This window comes from Pan troglodytes, chromosome 13 (genome assembly GCF_028858775.2).
Source record: "Pan troglodytes isolate AG18354 chromosome 13, NHGRI_mPanTro3-v2.0_pri, whole genome shotgun sequence".
In the NCBI taxonomy this organism is placed as follows: Eukaryota; Metazoa; Chordata; class Mammalia; order Primates; family Hominidae; genus Pan; species Pan troglodytes.
The window spans coordinates 28,305,587-28,324,715 of NC_072411.2; the positions used below are offsets into that span (position 1 = coordinate 28,305,587).

A 19,129-nucleotide genomic window follows, 5' to 3' on the forward strand; every position below is an offset into this window, starting at 1 on the left:
GACCCCCAGCACAGCTCATGGGGTGCCTTCTCCTAGGACAGAACTTTGTCCTCTGAGCCCCGCCATCTCCTCTGCAGGACCTCCCATGCCAGTGGTCCCTGTGAGTGCCCCTGGGGCTCGGCCTCCCCAGGCGTGACCCCCATCTCCAAATCCATATTCCTTTAGGGCCCTACTAGCTAAGGGGAAGATCACCGGACCCACTCATTAGCATTACGGTGCGCCAGTTGCTTCCAGCACTCCCCTCCAAGGGCATTTCACTTGGTGACAAGGGCAGTAGTCACACCATGGTTGGCATCCTTGGTGGCATTGCTATTGGGCACATGTGCCACCTCGACCTGCTTTGGCAACTGTGTCATCTGTGAATTCTCGCTGTTTTCTCAGGAAGGGTCATTCAGAACAGCCAGCCAGGTGGCGAGAGCACACCTGCACCCGGCTCTACACAAAGCTCTGGCCCCAGCCTAACCCCGGCAGGTGCCTGCCCTGTGACCCGAGATGCCCTATATCAGGGGCTGTGGGTCACTTCCACTGCACCTTCTTTCTGTTCTCACCCTGCCCCCGAGCCCACAGGGGCTCCCTCCCACGAGCCCTGGAATTGTAGGTGAACTTGCAGTAGCTGTGCATGTTGACACAAGGAAACAATACGTAAAGGCCCCAAAATGTTCCCGAGTCCTGGACTCAGATTCCCAAGAGCTCCTGGTCTTCTGTGAGGTGAAGTCATTGAACCACACCAAGCTCAGGATTCTCATAAAAGCAGCCACTATGGCCTGAGGCTGCCCCCACTGGAGGTCCAGGAGGACCTGGACGCCTGTGGCTAACATTGCTCTTGCCTGTTGCTTGCCTGTGCTTCCAGCGGCAAACACCTGTTGGCCTGAATTTTGTTTTCCATGCCAAGCCCATGGCCTGGGGCTTCAGAGGGCCCACCCCTGGGAACCCACGGGATGGCAAGCAGGGCCCATGGGCTGGGGAGAGGAGGGAGGTCGTGGATGGGGGGCTGGCCTCCTGTCCATAGGTTCCAAGAGGCCAGGGAACTGAATCTCATCTGTCCCCAGGCTGTCAAGTCCAAGAAGCACATCCCCATCCAAGTCATCTTGGCCACTGGAGAGAGCCTAACCGTCCCCGTGGACTCAGCCTCCACATCTCGGGAAATGTGCATGCACATCGCTCACAAGCAGGGCCTCAGCGACCACCTGGGCTTCTCCCTCCAGGTCGCCGTGTACGACAAGGTACCAGCCAGGCACCCTGTCCGTCAGCCGCCTCCCTCATACACCCAGGGAGAGCACCCTGAGGCTCAAGCCCTCTCACCTTTCCAGCCCGGCCACCACCTACCCTCCCAGCTGCCAGGCACAGCACTGCTTACCCTCCCAGCCACCAGGCACAGGCAGGTGCACACACACACAGCAAACAGCCTTTCCTCCCGCACTCATATGGTCACCTTGCAGCTGCGCCTCAGCCCCAGCAGTGCCGCATGCACACCTGGTCCCCCACCCAGCAGCCACGCACAGACATCAGGCACTCACACCAGTCTCCTGCTCCAAACTCCCTCATGCCCAGGAGCTGTGGACACCCCTGCAGCAAACATGGAGGGTCACACCAGCACAGACCCTCACCGCCCACATAGGCACCCCCAATTCCACGCCCACACCCTCAGACTCAGACACACACCAGTCATCCAACCGAGGCGCCGGACGAGTCACATCGGCCAGACTCATGTCTGCCTCCTTAGGGAAGGGGCTGCAGGGAGAGTAATGGGGAGTGGCAGATGGGCCATTGCTGTGTGGAGAAGCCCTTCAGGTGTCCACACGGGCTCAGCAGTGTCCACTCAGCCCACGCTGGGCTCCAAGGGCCCCAGGCCCTGTCTTCTACGTGCACACGCTGACGGTGGGCGTCCCCGTGGGGTGGGGCAGGCAACAGCCGCTAACCCCTGCTCCCCGACTCTGGCCTCAGTTCTGGTCCCTGGGCAGCGGGCGCGACCACATGATGGATGCCATCGCCCAGTGTGAGCAGATGGCCCAGGAGAGGGGTGAGAGCCAGCGCCAGTCACCCTGGCGCATCTACTTCCGGAAGGAATTCTTCACCCCCTGGCACGACTCCCGGGAGGACCCTGTCAGCACCGAGCTTATTTACCGCCAAGTCCTCCAAGGAGTCTGGTCTGGCGAGTACAGCTTCGAGAAGGTGAGGGGCCTGAGAGCCAGGTCCACCCTAGGCTTTGCCATCAGGAAACATCCCATAGAGGAGGCACCCAACTGGCTTCTGAGGCCAGGTAGAAGGTGGGGGGGCAGGAAAGGGGGTCACAAGGGTGCAGGTCCCTTCCAGGCCCAGCCTCTGTTTCCTCCTCCCTTAGGCCACAGGTTTGTCCAAGCCTCCGGGGTCCGTGGTTCTGGCAGCAGGTCCCAGAGGGCCCAGGCCTTGCCTGGCCTCACCTCTCCTGCTCTGTTTATGGGGCAGTGAGATCTGGTGGCCAAGAACATGGCCTTGGAGCCCTAACACCTAAGTCTGAATCCCACCTCCCCATCTTCTTGGCATTGTGACCTTGGAAAGTCCTGTCACCGCTGAGCCCTGGGCCCTCATCTGACTGGGGGGCTCGGGAGGGGCTCTCGCCTGGACCGTGCGGAGCGTACCGGGAGCTCTTTCGTAGGGGATTGTGAGAAAGCAGAGTGATCGTACCCCTGAAGTTCTGGGGGCAGCAGGCACAACCCTCCCTGTGCCAAGTCAGGCAGATGCTGTTCCGGGACCCATTGGAGGCGGCCATAGCAGTGCAGGAAGCCCGCCTGGAAGAGGCATGGGCAGGGGGTGGCAGGGCACCAGGCTCCAAGAGGCTTTGGTCTTCCAGAGGGAAGGGGCTCCTTGGGTGCTGCCCAGCTGAGCCCCGGCAGAAACTCCGCAAGGGGGGCTACTGGTCTCCCTTGACAAGCAAGGACTGGAACTCAGATGAGGAAACGCTTTGTCACTCAGAGCAACCCTGCTGGGTCCACCCCAGAACTGGAGAGCAGCCGTTGTCCTCAGGCAGAGGGCCTGTGAGGCTCTGGCCAAGGCCTCTGGGATTCTCAGCCTGCATGGTGGCCCAGTCAGGGCATGCAGGGAGGGGGAAGGTCCTGCCCGAGCCACAGGTTAGCTCCCCCGTGTTGGGGCAAGAGCTCGGCCACGGGACAGGGGCATCCTGGGGAAGGGGGGAGCTCTCTCTTGTCTCACTCGCCCCCGTGGGTGCCCTGGGCTGTGCAGGAGGAAGAGCTGGTTGAGCTGCTGGCCCGGCACTGCTACGTGCAGCTCGGCGCCTCAGCAGAGAGCAAGGCTGTCCAGGAGCTGCTGCCCAGCTGCATCCCCCACAAGCTGTACAGGACCAAGCCCCCAGACAGGTGGGCGAGCCTCGTCACTGCCGCCTGCGCCAAGGTCAGCCTGCATGCAGCTCAGGCACCCACCCGAGGGCTCTCCTTTGGGAGGTAGGGGGGCTCATGGTATACAGAGGAGATGGATTCCCTCCCTACAACCCCCACCCCCTGGGGAACAACAAACCTCAGCTTGACAGTTAAGTAGAGCCCTGTCCCTTCAGGTTTAAGCAGTCCCACTCAGTTCAGCTCTCTGTCACAGGCCCATGCCACCTTCTTCCTTCCAAGCTGGCATCTTGGATGGGTCCCTGTGCTGGTCTGCACTGTGGTGTCTGGCCAGGCCCTCCCTTCTTGGGATGAGAGGGCACCTGCAGTGGCTGACTGCTGACCATACCATGGCCTTGGGGGCCCCCCTGCCTGCCTCTGGGCCTCAGCATCCCCTCGCTGGGTGCATGGGAACCCCCCAGGCCAGAGTGTATGGACATTCTAAACATTCGATACATATCGAATATTTTCAAATCACCCTTCAGATTTGATGCATTTATTACATTCCCAAAGCCAGTATATGAATAGTACCCAGCCACTTTTCTAAGAAATAACACTGTATTCAACAGTGAAAAGAGAGTTCGGTTGGATATTATAGTCGGTGATGGACACAGCACAGTGGTGCTGGGGAGAGGAACGGGTGAAGGCGGGGAGTTAGGAAAGAGGAAGGAAGGAGACTGGAAGACAAGGAGCTAGAGGTGGTCCCCGAGAGAGGCCCCCAGAGACACAGAAGAGCTCCAGAGAAGAAAGAAGAGAGGCACCCGGGACACAGACTCGGAGCAAGATGCCCTCCTGCACGGAACGAGTCACAATCCTGCAAGGCATAGGCTGGCAAGAGCGAGCCTGGGCTGGGGCACACAGACAGCGCCTTCCACAGCTAGCGCAGCCCCGCCCTACAGATGCTAATGAGGGGACGGGATGGCCTTCCTCCCTCCTCCTAAAGGGTCCCCACACCCCTCCCAGGTAGAATAGGGTGGCGCCAGGCTGGACGTGGTGGCTCATGCCTGTAATCCCAGCAGTTTGGGAAGCCAAGGCAGGTGGATCATCTGAGGTCAGGAGTTTGAGACCAGCCTGGCCAAGGTGGCAAGACCCCCTCTACTAAAAACACAGAAATTAGCCAGGCGCAGTGGCACGCGCCTGTAGTCCCAGCTACTCGGGAGGCTGAGGCAGAAGAATCGCTTGAACTCGGGAGGCGGAGCTTGCAGTGAGCCAAGATCGCACCACTGCACTCCAGCCTGGGTGACAGAGCGAGACTCTGTCTCAGAAAAAAAAAGGATAGGGCTGCACCAGTCCCTGGGGACATCCCAGGTGCCTCCCTACAGGATCCATCTCCAGACACTGGCCTTGTAGAGCCTTCTCAGAAGGATCCATCAACTCTTTTACCCTGAGCACTAGGTGAGGGATTCACTAGGGAAGGCAGGTGACGGAGGTGACATCCAGGATCCCCCCTCAGGCCCCATACACTCAGAAGCAAGTCACACCACTGGCCATGCGAGAGCAGGTGGTGGACGCTGCCCGCCTGCAGTGGCCGCTGCTCTTCTCCCGGCTCTTCGAAGTCATCACACTCTCAGGTAATGGCATCTGACAGGGGGCAGGGAGCGGGTATGGGCTGGGCACCCAGGGGTCCCATGCAGCCTTCACACTGCCGTCTCTCCTGGCCAGGCCCCCGCCTGCCCAAGACGCAGCTGATCTTGGCTGTTAACTGGAAGGGGCTTTGCTTCCTGGACCAGCAGGAGAAGATGCTGCTGGAACTCTCTTTCCCAGAGGTCATGGGTCTGGCCACCAACAGGTGCGGGCCCTGAGGGAAGATCTCTTCTTACACCCTGAGTCCTTGTGATGCATCTGGGGGCTCGGGGAGAGATGGGGAGAGGGGCAGTGTGCTGTCCCAGGTTAACAGGCCGGGGTTGAGGGACAAGAATCTATGTATGCGATGGCTTCTGTACTTCGGAGCCCCACCCTCCTGCACCAGGCCGTACTGCCCATGAAGTACTCCATTGGGGAATCACGCGTTGCACTGGCAGCTTCTCTTTGAAACCCAGATCCACCTGGAAAGGGCAGGGAAGCGTGCAGCCTCTGGCGGGCACTTATTTAGAAGGCTCCTTTCTTTGTCATGGACGAGAACTGGTGGCCTGGAGGGTACAGGTTGTCTGGGAAAGCGACAAGGGACAGTGCCTGGTGTGTCCTGGGGCACAGGGCAGGGGTGGGGGTCCTCTTAGGCTGGGGCTGACCCCCACTCCCATGGGTCTCCATGGCTCTCGTTGACTGGGAACTTTTCCATGCCCTTTGGTAAGTCCCAGCCAAGCCCTGCCAGAGCGCCCCTTGGTTGAAGCACACAACAGAGTGGCACATGCATCTCTGGGCTGTGCCAGGTGTACAGTGGCCACCACTCCCCACTGGCCACCTCTCACTGAGGCTGGCCATGCTGGGCACTTTCCTGTATGCCACGAAGTACCGACAGCATCACCCATTCTGCAGATGAGCAGATAGTAAACTGAAGCACGCCGAGGTTAGGTGGCTCAGAGTAAGCACATGGCAGAGCCGGCAGCTCATCTCAGCTCTGACCTTTGCAGTGTCCCTGCGGTGTCACTGCACACCAGCCACCTCATTATCTGCCCACAGCCAACCCCACACATGGGCTGCACCACTCTCAGCCTCCGAGAGGTCCTGTGCTCCGCTGTCCTTCATTTGTCCAGACCCACGGTGGTGTCTGGCCTAGTCCTGGCCCTGGCAGAGCAGCTCTGTGTCCTCATCTGTGACTCAGGGCCCCCAACCCCACCTCCCGAGGCTGTTTAGGGGCTGGATCAGGGGAAGGTGGAGGGGGCTCCTGGTCACGCTGCCCTTCATCTCCAGGGAGGCCCAGGGCGGGCAGAGGCTGCTGCTCTCCACGATGCATGAGGAGTACGAGTTTGTGTCACCCAGCAGTGTGGCCATCGCTGAGCTGGTGGCCCTGTTGCTGGAGGGCCTGAAGGAGAGGTCCATTTTCGCCATGGCCCTGCAGGACAGGAAGGCCACAGGTGCCAGACTGGGTGGGGTGGGGTGGGGTGGGGGAGGGCCGCGCGTGGGGTCTGTAGGGAGGCGGCATGCTCATCTCCACACAGCAGCCACAAGGCAAGCAGAGGGAGGGAAGGCCCCAAAGCTCTGTGGGGGCAGCTTTAGGCGAGGCCCTGCCTTCTTTCAGCCACTGCTTCCTCTTCTACAAAATGAGGGGCTAAAGGAGGTTGTCTCCAGCCCTGCATAGGCCAGCCATGCTCAGCGCTGCACTGCTGCAGAAGCACTGAGAAAGGCCAGCCCCCAGCCCAGGGAAGCTTTGAACACCATCCCCACAGTGCACTGCTGCAAAAGCACCCCATTATCCCATTTTACAGACGTGAGGCCAGAGGCCCAGAGATGGAAGTAGCTCACCCAGGGTCACACAGCTCAAGGGGGTGGGAGCCTAGTTCTTGGCCACAGCTCTCCCACAAGCCAGCACTCCATCGAGAGCTGGGCTGTGTCTGTGGGCTATAGGGGAGCATGACAAAGCCCCAGGACCCCGCTGGCCCAGCCTGCTGGCCGGGTGGTCATGGGCGGTGGGTGGTGTGGTTAGTGCAGGGACTTCAGAAGGGGGTGCTGGTTGGGATGTAGCAGAAGAGGCTGTGTGTGGGGTCTTTGGGCAGTGAGAAATGTCAGCCGAGATGTGCTGCCCTATCGCCCCATTCAGTCCTCACGGCCACCGCAGGAGGGAAAGAGGATTGCCATCTCCAAATTCCAGATAAGGAAGGGGTCTAGAGAGGCAGGCAGCACTCAGGCCAGGCGTGGGGACTGCCAGCCTGTGCATCCTCCCCTCCCTCATCCCTGGCTACTGGTCAGCCCTCCGAGGGTCTCCCAGGGCTAGGGCTGCAGTCAGAGCTCTCGAGCCCCCACCCACCCTGGGCTCTGTGCCTGTGCAGCTGCAGCAGGTGACAGCCGTCTGAGGCCCCTGAGGTTCCAGTCCCACCATCGCTCACTCTTGGAGTGGTCTTCTGCCCACCACTCTATGCCTCGGTTTCATCTGTCAAAGGAGATGACCCACAAAATGCCAGCACAGCCTCTGGCCCCTGCAGAGCCCTCAGCAAATAGCCTCCCTGCCCTTACAGATGACACCACCCTCCTGGCCTTCAAGAAGGGGGACCTGTTAGTCCTCACAAAGAAGCAGGGGCTGCTGGCCTCTGAGAACTGGACCCTCGGCCAGAACGACAGGACAGGCAAGACGGGGCTGGTGCCCATGGCCTGCCTCTACACCATCCCCACGGTCACTAAGCCCTCGGCACAGCTGCTGGTAACTGGCACGCTCCCCTGTCCTCAGCCTGGGTACCCGAGGTCAGGGTGGAGCAGTCCTGGGATGCCTAGTTGGGAGGCCTAGCTCAGGGCCTGCAGCCCATCTAGCAGAGGCCAGGAGGGCCACCCGGGCAGCCCCCACCATTCCTGCGGCAAGGTGTGTGTGCAGTGCCAGCCCAGCTCTTGGTACTTAGTAGGTCCTCAATAAATGGGTGTTCCCTCCCTCTTCCATCATGGGGGTGTCCGGGGGACAAACCCAATCTTTCTCTGCCTCATTTACACTCTGACCCAGGGGGACTCAAGTCTCTCCCTGCACAAGGGAACCACCCACCCCAGCCCCCAAGACCAGCCTCTCAGGAGGCAGGAATGGCAGGCATTGCAACATGTACATACTGAGTGCTGAGTATGTGCCCTGTGCCTGTGGTACGAGTCTGGGCATAATAGCTCCACCCTCAGGGCAGACATTTGGGCAGATAATGACACATGGATGGCAACTGTGCAAAGTGCCACCAAGGAGAGGAACAAATAATAGGGTGGGGAACTCACCCTGTCTGGGAAGGCATCCCCGAGGGAGGGACATTTGTGCCGAGGCCTGAAGTTGGTGGCAGACTAGGCAGGCAGGGCTGGGGTGAGAAGGTGGCCCCATGGAGAAGGGGAGCTGGGGAGCTGGGGGTCTGAGAAACCCAGAGTGCCGTGGCCCCCAGAACGGGTGATGTGGGTGCCACAGCCATTGGCACTCACCCTCCCAAGGGAAAGGAGACAGGCACCAAGAGGTAGAGTCATGGTCCTGGGTCACACGGCAGGTGACAGGGGTGTGGGTAAGCCCTGGCCTGTTCAGCCCTGGGCCTGACCCCTCCCAAGTCACTGAGGCTGCCAGGCCGGGAGGAGCCTGCAGGAAGGGCCTCATGGGCGGTGGCTCCTGGGCACCCACAGGCCTGTGCCCCCTCCAGAGCTTGCTTGCCATGTCACCAGAGAAGAGGAAGCTGGCGGCTCAGGAGGGGCAGTTCACAGAGCCACGTCCTGAGGAGCCACCCAAGGAAAAGCTGCACACCCTGGAGGAGTTCTCCTATGAGTTCTTCAGGTGCCCCCCAGCCCCGCTCCGCCTCATTGCGCCCCCACCTCCCAGCCCCACCTCACCTCATTGCACCCCCTGCTCCCAGCCCCGCTCCACCTCATTGCACCCACTGAGCTGCAGAGAGGCCACGCCACCCATGTGGAGCCTGCCTGGCCTTCCCAGGCCAGGGGAGTCAGGAGGGGCTTGCGACAGGGTGGGGTGCTCTGGCCCTCCCACAGCCACCCAGGGGTGTCAGAGGACAGAGAAGCGTGGGACAGAGAAGGCCACAGGGCAGGCCTCACGCCAGCCTCTAACCTCACAGGGCTCCAGAGAAGGATATGGTGAGCATGGCCATGCTGCCCCTGGCCCGTGCCCGTGGCCACCTGTGGGCCTATTCCTGCGAGCCGCTGCGACAGCCGCTGCTCAAGCGAGTCCACACCAACGTCGACCTCTGGGACATCGCCTGCCAGATCTTTGTCGATATCCTTCCCCACCAGCCTGCCTGCACCTCGTCAATGCCAGGGCAGAGGCACCCAGCACATCCTGGCCCTACAGCTGTGCTCTAGGGCAGGAGAGCCCAGGAGATCTGAGAAACCTGGAGTGGCGGGACAGAGCCCACACATGGCTCACCGCAGGGCCGGGGTCGGGGTCAGCGTCTATCCCCAGTCTGTGTCAGCGTGGGGCTGCCCCAGCACCGTGCTCCTTGACAGCCACACCCATCCTCCGGTACATGGGCGACTACCCTTCTCGGCAGGCCTGGCCCACCCTGGAGCTCACCGACCAGATCTTCACACTGGCCCTGCAGCACCCGGCCCTGCAGGACGAGGTCTACTGCCAGATCCTGAAGCAGCTGACGCACAACTCCAACAGGTCTGCTGGGGCGGCGGCCAGCCCACGCGGGCACCCTCAGTCCTCATCCCAGCCCCTGAGGCCAGACCGAGGCTCAGAGAGGACACCGCAGCTCGTGGCGGCAGAACCCCTGCCTGGGCTCCTGCCTCAGCAGTGGGAAGGGTTGGGCCCTTGGTCTGCTCTGCTGATGTCCTAGGGGTGGTCAGAGCAGGAGAGGATGGCCCTGCCCACTCCCACCCTGTGTGTGTGACCTGGCAGGCCATGGCCTCTCTGAGCTTCAGTGTCGTCTTCCACAAAATGGGTGCAATGCCCACCCACCCCCATCTTGAGGGTGTGAAAGCCCGTGGCATCGGGCAGCCTGGCACAGCTGGCATGGTGCAGCCTGGGAGGTGCCCTCCCCCTCGGGCCCTCTAGACCCCAGGCAGCTCTCACATCCGTCCCTGCTCCCCAAGGTGCCTGCCTGGCCAGGGCCCCCTGAGGGGCCTTTCCCGGCTGACAAGTGCTACCCTTCAGGCACAGCGAAGAGCGGGGCTGGCAGCTGCTGTGGCTGTGCACGGGCCTCTTCCCGCCCAGCAAGGGGCTGCTGCCCCATGCCCAGAAGTTTATAGACACTCGGAGGGGGAAGCTGCTGGCCCCCGACTGCAGCCGCCGAATCCAGAAGGTCGTGAGGTGAGCCCAGTGCCTCCAGCCCCCAGCATTGGCCCTGGGCCCGCAGACCTGGGATGCTGTGGGGCCTGGCCAGCCTTCCAGGAGCTCATGGTCCCAGGAGGACTCTCCAGAAGCCAGTGTCAGCTTGGGAGGCAGGATTGGGCCCCGAGCTGCCAGAGAAGAGGGTGGAGGGTGAGGCCCAGGAGGGTCAAGAGAAGGCTCAGTCATAGCCACCAGCTCCCCTGCCCCACCACTGCCCAGCAGTGGCACAGAGGCACTGCCTGAGGGATAGAGAGAAACCTGGATGCCCCAGCCCAGGCCCTCAAGGCTGAGGTCAGAGGCCCATCCTTCCAAGTCCATGCGGCCTCCCTCATCCGCCCACAGCCGTGAAGCTCTTCCTTGGCCGTCTTTGCTCTCCCCCACCCCTCCTGCCTCCTCTGGCTTGGCCTCCTGTGGCTGTGAGGAGAGCAGGTTGACTGTAGGAGTGGCCATAATTTCAGTGGCAGCCATGGTCACAGAGAGAGGTGGGCGCCCCATAGAGGCCCTGCCAGAGTCCCTGGCCCCTGCCCAATGCCCCTGTTGTGCGAGAATAAGAATACTGCCAGCCTTGCCCGCCGGCGCCTTCCCGGGAGCCCCTGGCCTGGCCCTTCCCCGTGTGTGCCCCAGGCTTTCAGGCACAGCTGCACCATCACTACCTCTGAGGCTGCGTGGAGCCAGGGGCAGCCCCCAGGACGTGCGAGGGGCTGGAACCACCCCAGTGATGGTCACTGGGGTTTTCTTTTGTTTCTGGCACATGGTTTAGGGCCCACATCGGGGCTGGGGCATGGATGAGGGTGGGGGTGGCACCTGCAGCACGCGCTGTCCCCCTCAGGACAGGGCCCCGGAAGCAGCCCCCGCACCAGGTGGAGGTGGAGGCCGCGGAGCAGAACGTCTCCCGCATCTGCCACAAGATCTACTTCCCCAATGACACCAGCGAGGTGAGGCCCTGCTCTGGTCTGCACGGCAAGTCTCAGGCCTCCAGAGGCCATGGGGCACCCTCCCTCCTGGCCCAGCCTGCTCCTTGGTAACCCCAGAGAGCCTTTTCTAGGGCTGTCCCATCCTAACCAGTCTCCCGCCCTCTCCCCATGGGATGCAGGCCCCACCTGCCCTTGGGTGCTTTGGAAGTCAGGCCAGTCCCAAGGTATGAGTTGGGGGATCCAGGCCCAGGACACAGGAGAGGACAGAGAGGTGGGCAGCAAGGGTGAGTCCCAGGACTTGGGGGCCCCTAGGGGCTTCTGACCATCTGGGGTGCAGGAGAGCAGGTATTCCCACTGTGTGTGCCTTGTGCACAGAGCCTGCCATGGCCGCTGGGGGAACAAAGGGGCCAGGGGGCAGGTAGGAGACCACCAGGACCCCGCCGTGACACAGAGGCCTTGATCAGGGGCAGCAAAGACAAGCGGGCTGAGAGGCCGAAGTGGGCAGTGTCGCCTCGCGCCCTCTCCAACAGCACAATGGTCTTTTTGGCCTTGATATTCGGGTCCCAGTAACAGGAAGTTCCCACAGTCTGGCTGCTGGGCTCTCAAGGCGAGTCAAAAGGCCAGGCCTGCAGGGCCCCAGGACAGCGAATGCTGGGACTAAACAACATGAACCTCTGGCCAGGGTTCTGGAAGGGAGGCTTGCCCTGCTCAGGGCAGACCACATCCAACCCAAGTTTCATGAAGGAGCAAAAGTGCCAGGCTAGGAAGGCTCATCCTGGGCTGTACTGGCCCCTAGCCAGGCCCCGGGCCTCACCAGCTGCCTCTCTGTCCAGATGCTGGAGGTGGTTGCCAACACACGGGTGCGGGATGTGTGTGACAGCATTGCCACCAGGCTGCAGCTGGCCTCCTGGGAGGGCTGCAGCCTCTTCATCAAGATTTCAGACAAGGTGGGCTGGGCTGAGGCTGGGCAGACGGTGGGCGGACGGGCAGTGAGCGAGGCCCTAGGTGCTGCCTGTGGGGGCCTCAGCCTACCAGGGGCACCCATGCTGGACCAGGCTGCACGGCCAGGGCTGCTGGGACAGAGGTAGGTGGGGTCCTGGAGCAGAGCCAGCTCCACACGCCAACAGCCCACGCACAGCCGACTCCAGCGCAGCACCCAGGCCGTAGGCGGCCACTGGACCAGAACCCAGCAGGTTCTCAGGAGGACAGTCCCCGGAAGCCACCCAACTTCCCTGTACCTTCCCCTTCCCCAGGTCATCAGCCAGAAGGAGGGAGACTTCTTCTTTGATTCCTTGAGGGAGGTGTCTGACTGGGTGAAGAAGAACAAGCCCCAGAAAGAAGGTGAGGAGGCCTCTGTGGAGCTGGGGGAGGGCGTGGCTGGGTGGGTCGAGGGGGCACTGTCGGCCTCTGTGCGGCCCATGCCCATTCATCCATCCATTCGTTCCCGTGTGTCCCTGGGTTGTGGGAACAACCAGGCCCTGGGGCCCGGCGGTGAGGGCCAGCTCAGGCAGAAACAGGTGGCTGCATCTTGGAGTGATGAAGGATGCCCCGGGGCTGAGGGGCATGACCCTCATGGGCTGGGAGTGCGAGTCCAGGAACGTTCCTGGAGAAGGCAGCCTCTACACTAATCTTGAAGGAAAATGTGGGGACTGGGGAGGAAGAAGGGTGGAGGCTTTCGAGGCAGGGAGGTGGCAGGCGCAGGGTGGGGGGTGGCAGGGGATCAGGGCTGGTGTACCTGCTGGGACAGGCTTGGTGCCCACTGCTGGCCCTCGCCCAGGGGCCCCCGTGACGCTCCCCTACCAGGTGTACTTCATGCGGAAATTGTGGCTCAACATATCCCCAGGGAAGGATGTGAACGCAGACACCATACTCCATTACCATCAGGTACCGGGCAGGCTGCCCTGGTGGGCACTGGGGCCACCCCCATCTTCCCACACCTGTTCTGAGGCTGTAGAAGCCAGCAGGCCAGGGCAGGGCCAGCCTCAGCCCTGGGTACCAGCCCATGTGGTAGGCAGACCAAGCCCCTGAGGGCTCTGGAACCAGGAGCAGAGGGCAGCAATGTTTGGGGACAGTGACTGCACTGGCACCTGCAGCATGACTTGGAGAGGGTGGGACAGAGGGTCCTGTGACCCATGGAGCAGTGACCGTGGCCTGCAAGGCCAACCACATGGGTGGAGCAGGCCATCACCTCCACGCAGATGTCAGGGGGCCCTGCCCTGACTCAGGGTCATTCCCCTGGCCTGAAACTCTCTACCCTGCTCAGTCCGTCCTGGATGGAGTGGGCTAAGCCCCAGTTCCCCACCATCTGAGCGGGAAAGAGGTTGGGGGCGGGTGGGCCGCAGCCGGAGACCCAGCATGCCCAGTGTGTCCACCACCCAGGAGCTGCCCAAGTACCTGCGCGGATTCCACAAGTGTTCGCGGGAGGATGCCATCCACCTGGCGGGCCTCATCTACAAGGCCCAGTTCAACAACGACCGGTCCCAGCTGGCTAGTGTCCCCAAGATCCTGAGGGAACTGGTGCCTGAGAACCTCACACGCCTGATGTCCTCGGAGGAGTGGAAAAAGGTCCCTGATCGGGCTGGGGAAGGGTTCTTGTGCTGCTGCTCCTCCCTGGGCCCCTGCACCAGTGCCATGCCCTGCCTGGGCTCCAAGATCACATGGGTGCACATGGGTGGTGTGGAGGGTGGGCTGGCTCTGCACACACCACGCCTTCCTACGCCATCCACAGCACCGAGACTGTCCCATGCTGCATTCCTCCCCTCCCCTCCCCACCGTACTAGCCCTGGGGTAGGCAGGTGCTGCCCCGACCAGGGCTTTGGAGGGCCTCTGGGCACCCAAGTCTTACTGGCCCTCCTGTCCCCCAGAGCATCCTTCTAGCCTATGACAAGCACAAGGACAAGACAGTGGAGGAGGCCAAGGTGGCCTTCCTGAAGTGGATCTGCCGGTGGCCCACCTTCGGATCCGCCTTCTTCGAGGTGAAGGTAAACCTTGCCCCACGCCCGGGCCTCCTACCCAAGCAGGCTCCGCTCAGCTCTGCCCCAGCAGGCCCAGCGTCAACCAGCACACATCTTGGGTGGGGCTGGCCGTGAGGCTGGAGGGCGTGGGTGTGTGTGTGTATGTGCGTGTGGCCTAGATGAGCTCCTGGGAGGTGCAGCCTGGCCTCCCGGGCTGGACCATGACCGCCGTGTCCCTCCCTCCCAGCAAACCTCGGAGCCTTCCTACCCGGACGTCATCCTCATCGCCATCAACCGACATGGGGTTCTGCTCATCCACCCCAAGACCAAGGTAGCTGCTGGGCCTCCGGAGGGGCTGGGGGCCACCAGGTCCAGGGACCCGTGCAGGTGGGGCTGCAGTCATCTCTGCGGTGTGTCCTGCCTCTCGCCTGTCCCCTAACACACACAGAGCCCGTGCTCTGGAGGCGTCCGGCCCACCCACCCTCTCTGCCCCCAGGACCTGCTCACCACCTATCCCTTCACCAAGATCTCCAGCTGGAGCAGCGGCAGCACCTACTTCCACATGGCGCTGGGGAGCCTGGGCCGTGGCAGCCGCCTGCTGTGCGAGACCTCCCTGGTGAGCTCAGGTTCTTTCTCCCAGCCAAGATGCATAGGACAGAGCTGCTGGAGACTGGGTTCCCCACCCTCACCCCTTTCAAGTGGCTCACTAAGAGGGCTCAGTCACAGGGCCCAGGCGGGGCCAGCAGATCTGGAGAGGGCCTGGGTGCATCCCCAGGACCAGCAGCCAAGGTGGCAAGGCCAGGCGGGACCCCCTGCACCCTTGGCCCATTCCGAGGAGGGAGGGAGACCCAGCTCCAGCAGGGCAAGCAGAAATGACGGCCCCAACGGCAGAAGCCCGCCTTCCCTTTCTCCATGCCCTGCACTGCTGGTTGCTGAGGAAGAGAAGGTGGTCCCTGAGTCCAGGACCCCCACCTGCCCTCTGCACCCACAGCCTCTGACCCACCCTGTCCCCTGTCCAGGGCTATAAGATGGACGACCTGCTGACCTCATATGTGCAGCAGCTCCTGAGTGCCATGAACAAGCAGCGGGGCTCCAAGGCCCCAGCCCTGGCCAGCACCTAGCAGCGGAAGCTGGCGTGTCTGCTCAGGTGCCCTTCCCGACCTCTAGCCTGGCGGCACCTTCCCAGGCCCTCTCAACCCAGGGCCTGTCCTCGGCGGGCAGCCTTCCATGCTGCCCCCCATACAAAGCCCACTCAGCCCCGCAGGCGGCCCCCTCTGTCCTGGGCGCTGCCCAGGGAGGCCAAAAGACGGGCCCAGAATGGGGTCGGGAGTCTCGGACCCCCAGGCTATTGGTGGATGACTGAGAGGACACCTCCCAACCCCACCCCACCAGAATGTTCAATAAAAACTCCTGGAGCAGGAGAAGTGTGTCTGTCTGAGGGAGCAGGGTGTGGCACAAGGTGGACAGGGGGCCTGGGAGGCTCTGGCCCGCAGAGAGCTGCAGAAAAACCAAAATGCCGTGTGACTCCCCCAGGGAACCCGGAGGGCAGCTGCATTCTCCAGAAATGACTTCATCCCTCCCTTTCTGCTTCCTTCCTCCCCCTCCCTTCCTTCCTTCCTGTTTCTCAGACTGGGGAGGGGCACTCATGGGAGAGTTCTCCTCCCAGGCCCCTCCTCACACCTTCTGTCCTTCTCCCCACCCGGGGCATTGATACGCCTGCACTACCCCCAGGAGGCCAGGGTGGAGGTGCGGCTCTCTGGCTGCTGGCTTCATGCTATGGCCAGCTTATGCCCAGACAGTGGGCAGAGCTGGACATAGCACCTTGGAGGCCCGGATTCCCCCACCTCGCTGGCATGCCCTGTCCCCACCCACCACCTCCTCTGCCCACTGGGCCAGCTTATGTGGACCTGGCCACCCAGGCTTGTGAGGACCTGGCAGGGCTAGTCTTCAACTGCTTATGGCAGCCTGGCCTGGGATAGAGGCTAGGGCCCCCTGAACTCGTGCCTGTCTATGTCTGTCCCTCTGTTCAACTGCCCCAGCAGCAGTGTGTCCAGAGCCGCTGCCATCCCCTCTACCCCCGACCCCCGCCACAAACCACGCAGGCTGCTGTGGTTGTGTGAACAAGCCTTCATTGTGCAAGCGTGAGCCCAACAAACACCAGGTCTGCGCTGGCCGAAGACGAAGCGTCCTCCCTGGAGGTGGGAACAAGCCACCTCTGACCACACCTCCTCTGACGCCATCACCTCCTGGCCCCACCCAAGGGCTCAACACAAGCCCCAAGGTCAGGGGGAGGGGGGCGGGGCGGAACCGAGGTGGGAGGCCAAGGTGGGATTCCAGGAAGGCCTTCCGAAGGATGGAGGTGGGTCCTGTCCCTCCAGGTAGCTTGTGGGTGTGGACAGCAGGACTTGCTGGCTCAGTGTGGGCACAAGGACACTGTGCCACTGGTTGAGTGAGTGGTGAGGGATTGGAGGTGGCTCCCAGAGGCCTCCATCTGCATGACTCTGGCCCTGTGTGGCTCCAGCAGGCTGCCCTGGCTGTGGGTAGCCCAGGAGCCACATGCGCTTAGTGGGGCCGCTCTGGGGCAGGGTCTCTCACAGGACCGCAAGAGCCACTGAGCCGCCTGGGGAGGGCCAGGCCAGGCGGGGAGCTGTGGTGCAATTTGCTCCTGTCCCTGGAGGTCTGTGGGCGGAAGCTGTGGGCACAGGTGGACATGGCTGTCAGACATGGGGTCATAGGCTCCCACTCCCCAGCTCCTACCTCCTCACAGACAGAAGCCACGGCCAAGGAGAGGAGAGACATGGGGAAGGCAGAGATGAGGGAACAGGAAGGGAGAAGGCAATGAGGAAAGAGAAAGGGAGGGTAAGATGCGGAGGGCACAGGTGGATGGGGACGAGGGGGCCAAGCGTGGACAGCGGGAGGGGAGAAGGCGGAGGGGCCGAGAGGCGGCTGCGCAAGAGGGCCTTCAGGCAGAGTTGAGGTCTGCGGCCTTGGGCTGGGCCTTGCGGGAGGTCAGCTCCGACAGCTTCTTCAGCCGCTTCTTCAGCTCCAGCGGGAACTTCTCGTAGCACCTCTTACACACGGGCTTCATGTCGAACTCCACAAACTTGTTCCTGAGGAGGAAGCTGAGCTGTCAGCAGAGCCCCACGCCCACCCCTTTAACCCCAGACAGGTGACTGTGGAGTGGGCTTCCCTCAGCCCCCAGCCTCCCCACACCAGCCTCTCCTAACTAGCAGGCCAGGCCCTAGGGTGAGATGGCCAGAGAGCATAGGGATGAGAAGGGCCTTGAGGCTTCCCTTCCCTCCCAGAGGCTTCTCTCAGGTTCTGAAACCCCAGAACCCTCTATGCCTCCCCACAGCCCTTGGAAACCTGGACGCCATCTCTCCTCTCCCAGCTCCAGCCATCCCACGCCCCTCGAGGCTTCCTGGATGAGCAGCTGACACTGCTGCTTTTGCATATGCTGTTCCCTGAGCTGGAATGCCCTTCCCTCCCCAGAGCCCAGGGTTCTGGCAGGTGTGTTGGAGGCACGAGTGTTCCTCCTCCTCTCACTGTGCCTGGGGTCCCTGGATCCCCTAGACCCCCTGAACCTGCCCCCATCTCCCTGGGTGGTATAAGGCCGGGCTGCCCCTTGTCCCCACCATATCCCCAGGCCAGACTCAGCTGGTGTGCAGGAGGGCTGCTGAGAGGAAGGACCTGCAGGAGCCCCCTCCACCCTGAGCCCCATCCCACGATCACAGGGACTCACTTCAGGGTGAGCTTGCTGTTGCAGGTGGAGCAGGAGAAGCAGCTCACACACCAGGCCTTGTTGAGGGCCGACACCACTGTGAGGGAAGCGTGGGACTCAGCAGGCCTGGCTAGGCTGCCGCAGGCCCGGCTGGGCTCACAGCTGCAGCACCCAGGCCCCAGGAGAGCAGGTGGGGTGGGGGAGGGAACACAGGGCCTCACCATCGCCTTCAATCACATGGCTGCAGTTGTAGCAGACGTCTCCGAAGAGCTGTGGGCCGAGCAGGCTGTCAGAGCGGCTGCAGGCAGTCACACCCCAGCCCAGGGCCATCATGCAGCCAGCCTGGCCCTCCAACACGGCCCCTCTCAGGCATCCCCCAGGCCCTGCCTCCCGGGGCCCAGCTGCAAGGCTGGGCTGAGGGCACGGCAACCCATGAGAACCACCCTTCCGGGAAGGACAACAGGCTGGGGCGTTGCTCCCCAGAAGGCCCCTCTGCTCTGGCCACTGCTGTCCTGCAAGGAGGTGGGCCCAGGTGGTGACTGCATCCCACCAGCGCCCCCTGCCTTCTGTACCAGAGCAAGGGAGGGAGGGGGTTGCTGGCACTGTCAGCCCCATGTGCCCGGGACCTCACACCAGCCCCAGAACATTCTTCAAAGGAAGACACTGAGCCTGAAGAGAGCTGCCCAGGTCTCGAGACCCCAGGCCAGGAGCCAGGGCTGAGGGTGCAGGCCTGGGCTCAGCACCTGGCAGAGCTCCTGAGGGGGTGCCCACAGCCTCCCTTGCTCACGGCAGCTCTCCTGGCCACCCCTCCAGACCCGCATCCCTGAAGGTTCTGCACCGGGCTCACCTGGTTGTAGTGAGTCTCGCAGTAGGCCAGGCCCTTCTTCTCATAGTGCCGGTGCCCCAGGAATGGCTTCTCACACTTGGCACAGACAAAGTGCTGCAAGGACAGAGGGCGGGCCGGGTGGCATCAGGGCTAGAGTTGTGACCCCGAGGAACAGTGGTGACCCGGGGACAACAGTGACCCCAGGAGCCAGTGGTGACTCCAGGGGACCACACTGGCCCCAGGAGGCAGCAGTGACAGAAGGGGACAGGAAGCAGAGTCTGGGCAGGTGCAGGCCTTTCAGGATTCACACTGGGCAGAGGGAACTGACACCTCTGTGAATGCCCTGGGGTCAGCAGACCCTACCCCTCCTCTAAGGCACTGATGGTAACCTTGCGAGTCACCATCCCCTCCCAGTCTGGCCTCCCCCTCGGCAGCCTCAGCCCCAGGAGTCAGGTGCCAG

General features: G+C 62.5%; 2 protein-coding genes and 1 long non-coding RNA gene across 17 annotated transcripts in view; 1 reads left to right on the forward strand and 2 right to left on the reverse strand.

Annotated features, from left to right (window-relative positions):
* MYO7B (myosin VIIB) overlaps positions 1 to 15,546 on the forward strand; it is a 103,598-nt gene extending 88,052 nt beyond the window's left edge. The window contains exons 29-48 of one of the 5 annotated variants that reach the window (XM_016949685.2): positions 1,050 to 1,223; positions 1,945 to 2,172; positions 3,220 to 3,387; positions 4,822 to 4,939; positions 5,031 to 5,157; positions 6,219 to 6,382; positions 7,481 to 7,662; positions 8,612 to 8,742; positions 9,038 to 9,195; positions 9,432 to 9,585; positions 10,078 to 10,233; positions 11,084 to 11,189; positions 12,002 to 12,115; positions 12,422 to 12,509; positions 12,946 to 13,052; positions 13,548 to 13,733; positions 14,033 to 14,149; positions 14,370 to 14,453; positions 14,619 to 14,738; positions 15,142 to 15,546. In XM_016949685.2, the coding sequence (XP_016805174.2) occupies positions 1,050 to 1,223; positions 1,945 to 2,172; positions 3,220 to 3,387; positions 4,822 to 4,939; positions 5,031 to 5,157; positions 6,219 to 6,382; positions 7,481 to 7,662; positions 8,612 to 8,742; positions 9,038 to 9,195; positions 9,432 to 9,585; positions 10,078 to 10,233; positions 11,084 to 11,189; positions 12,002 to 12,115; positions 12,422 to 12,509; positions 12,946 to 13,052; positions 13,548 to 13,733; positions 14,033 to 14,149; positions 14,370 to 14,453; positions 14,619 to 14,738; positions 15,142 to 15,243 (2,784 nt within the window). In that variant the 3' untranslated portion in view covers positions 15,244 to 15,546. Of the gene's footprint in view, positions 1 to 1,049; positions 1,224 to 1,944; positions 2,173 to 3,219; positions 3,388 to 4,821; positions 4,940 to 5,030; positions 5,158 to 6,218; positions 6,383 to 7,480; positions 7,663 to 8,611; positions 8,743 to 9,037; positions 9,196 to 9,431; positions 9,586 to 10,077; positions 10,234 to 11,083; positions 11,190 to 12,001; positions 12,116 to 12,421; positions 12,510 to 12,945; positions 13,053 to 13,547; positions 13,741 to 14,032; positions 14,150 to 14,369; positions 14,454 to 14,618; positions 14,739 to 15,141 lie in introns of those variants that run through there. The other 4 variants (XR_010150015.1, XM_016949686.2, XR_001716182.3 and 1 more) reach the window with 4 other exon arrangements.
* LOC112208369 (uncharacterized) lies at positions 3,849 to 7,488 on the reverse strand. The gene is made up of 2 exons (XR_002942786.2): positions 7,273 to 7,488; positions 3,849 to 6,360 (listed from the first exon to the last, which is right to left on the reverse strand). It is a non-coding gene; the product is annotated as an uncharacterized LOC112208369 (long non-coding RNA).
* A 688-nt stretch (positions 15,547 to 16,234) lies between the features above and the next one.
* Positions 16,235 to 19,129, reverse strand: part of LIMS2 (LIM zinc finger domain containing 2) — a 62,348-nt gene continuing 59,453 nt past the window's right edge. For all 11 annotated transcript variants that reach the window (XM_054678973.2, XM_054678972.2, XM_063791049.1 and 8 more), the window contains 4 exons: positions 18,691 to 18,783; positions 18,065 to 18,113; positions 17,865 to 17,940; positions 16,235 to 17,232 (listed from right to left, as the gene is read on the reverse strand). In XM_054678973.2, coding sequence (XP_054534948.1) covers positions 17,085 to 17,232; positions 17,865 to 17,940; positions 18,065 to 18,113; positions 18,691 to 18,783 — 366 coding nt within the window. In that variant the 3' untranslated portion in view covers positions 16,235 to 17,084. The remainder of the gene's footprint in view (positions 17,233 to 17,864; positions 17,941 to 18,064; positions 18,114 to 18,690; positions 18,784 to 19,129) is intronic.